This window comes from Austrofundulus limnaeus, unplaced genomic scaffold, assembly GCF_001266775.1.
Source record: "Austrofundulus limnaeus strain Quisiro unplaced genomic scaffold, Austrofundulus_limnaeus-1.0 Scaffold4049, whole genome shotgun sequence".
Lineage (NCBI taxonomy): Eukaryota > Metazoa > Chordata > Actinopteri > Cyprinodontiformes > Rivulidae > Austrofundulus > Austrofundulus limnaeus.
Window position 1 is genome coordinate 1 of NW_013956451.1, and position 1,209 is coordinate 1,209.

Below are 1,209 nucleotides of genomic sequence, written 5' to 3' on the forward strand. Positions count from 1 at the left end.
AGTAAAATGTTCTTACTCCACTGGCAGAAATGTTTGACTTAATTAGAGTCAAATGTTCAGACTAACAAGACAAACAATGGACAGTGGACAGTTTTTGCAGTGTAGGGCGTAGATGTCCTGCTCAAGTACAGTTCTGTCCCTTGTGGTCTGTGTGAGTATTACAATCTAAGTAATCCTCTTTATAAAACAAATCCTTCTGTCTTATTTAAGATGAAAGTGCTATCATCACAGCTTGAAGAAGAACTATAACTTGTATGCTGGTCTCTGAATGAGAAGATAAAGTCTGTAGACAGAGAAAAGGAGCATACTGGACCGTGTGGATGCTGGGATGTTCCCTGCAGACATCAACCAGTGTCAGAGCTGCACCATCTCCAATGCTGTTGTAGGCCACACTGATCTCCTGCAGACTGGTCTGCTGCTGCAGCTTCTCAGCCAGCTGCAGGGCCCCACTATCCCCCAGACCAGTGTGCATTAGGGACAGCTGCACCAGGGACCGGTTCTCTGGGAGGGCCTCCAGCAGGGTGCCACATCCAGAGTCCAGCAGTGGATTGTCACAGAGCCTGAAGAGACATGTGTGTAACTAAAGAACACAACTCACAAACATACAACAGCTGTTTGTTTCATCATTTATAATACATTTACATATTTCATCAGATTGATTTAATACTCTACTTATTTCTACACTTCCAGCTGCAAGAAATTCACAAAACAAGCTCACATCACAAACTGTCATACTTTAGGATATGTGCAAAACATTTTCACACCAACGACATGAGAAAATAAAAGGTTTTTAACTCTTTACTAAGCTAGCACAGAGAAGAGAAGCTGTGAGGATTACATGTTCCTATACTTCATGTTTTAATCACAGCTTTATAAATAAATGACTTGTTGGACAAATTTCTTTACAACATGATGAACCACTGTGACCCTGACAGGACCTTCTGACCCTGACAGGACCTTCTGACCCTGACAGGTCCTTCTGACCCTGACAGGACCTTCTGACCCTGACAGGACCTTCTGACCCTGACAAGACCTTCTGACCTTCTGACCCTGACAGGACCTTCAGACCCTGACAGGACCTTCTGACCCTGACAGGACCTTCTGACCTTCTGACCCTGACAGGACCTTCTGACCCTGACAGGACCTTCTGACCCTGACAGGACCTTCTGACCCTGACAGGACCTTCTGACCCTGACAGGACCTTCTGAC

General features: G+C 45.1%; 1 protein-coding gene across 1 annotated transcript; it reads right to left on the bottom strand.

Moving 5' to 3' along the window:
• Nucleotides 1-308: 308 nt before the first annotated feature.
• LOC106512056 (NLR family member X1) lies at nucleotides 309-560 on the bottom strand (the record flags this gene model as incomplete). The annotated part of the gene is given in 1 exon segment (XM_014000754.1): nucleotides 309-560. A coding segment is annotated over 1 exon segment (164 nt), but the record flags the coding sequence as incomplete, so codon positions are not given.
• Nucleotides 561-1,209: the final 649 nt, after the last annotated feature.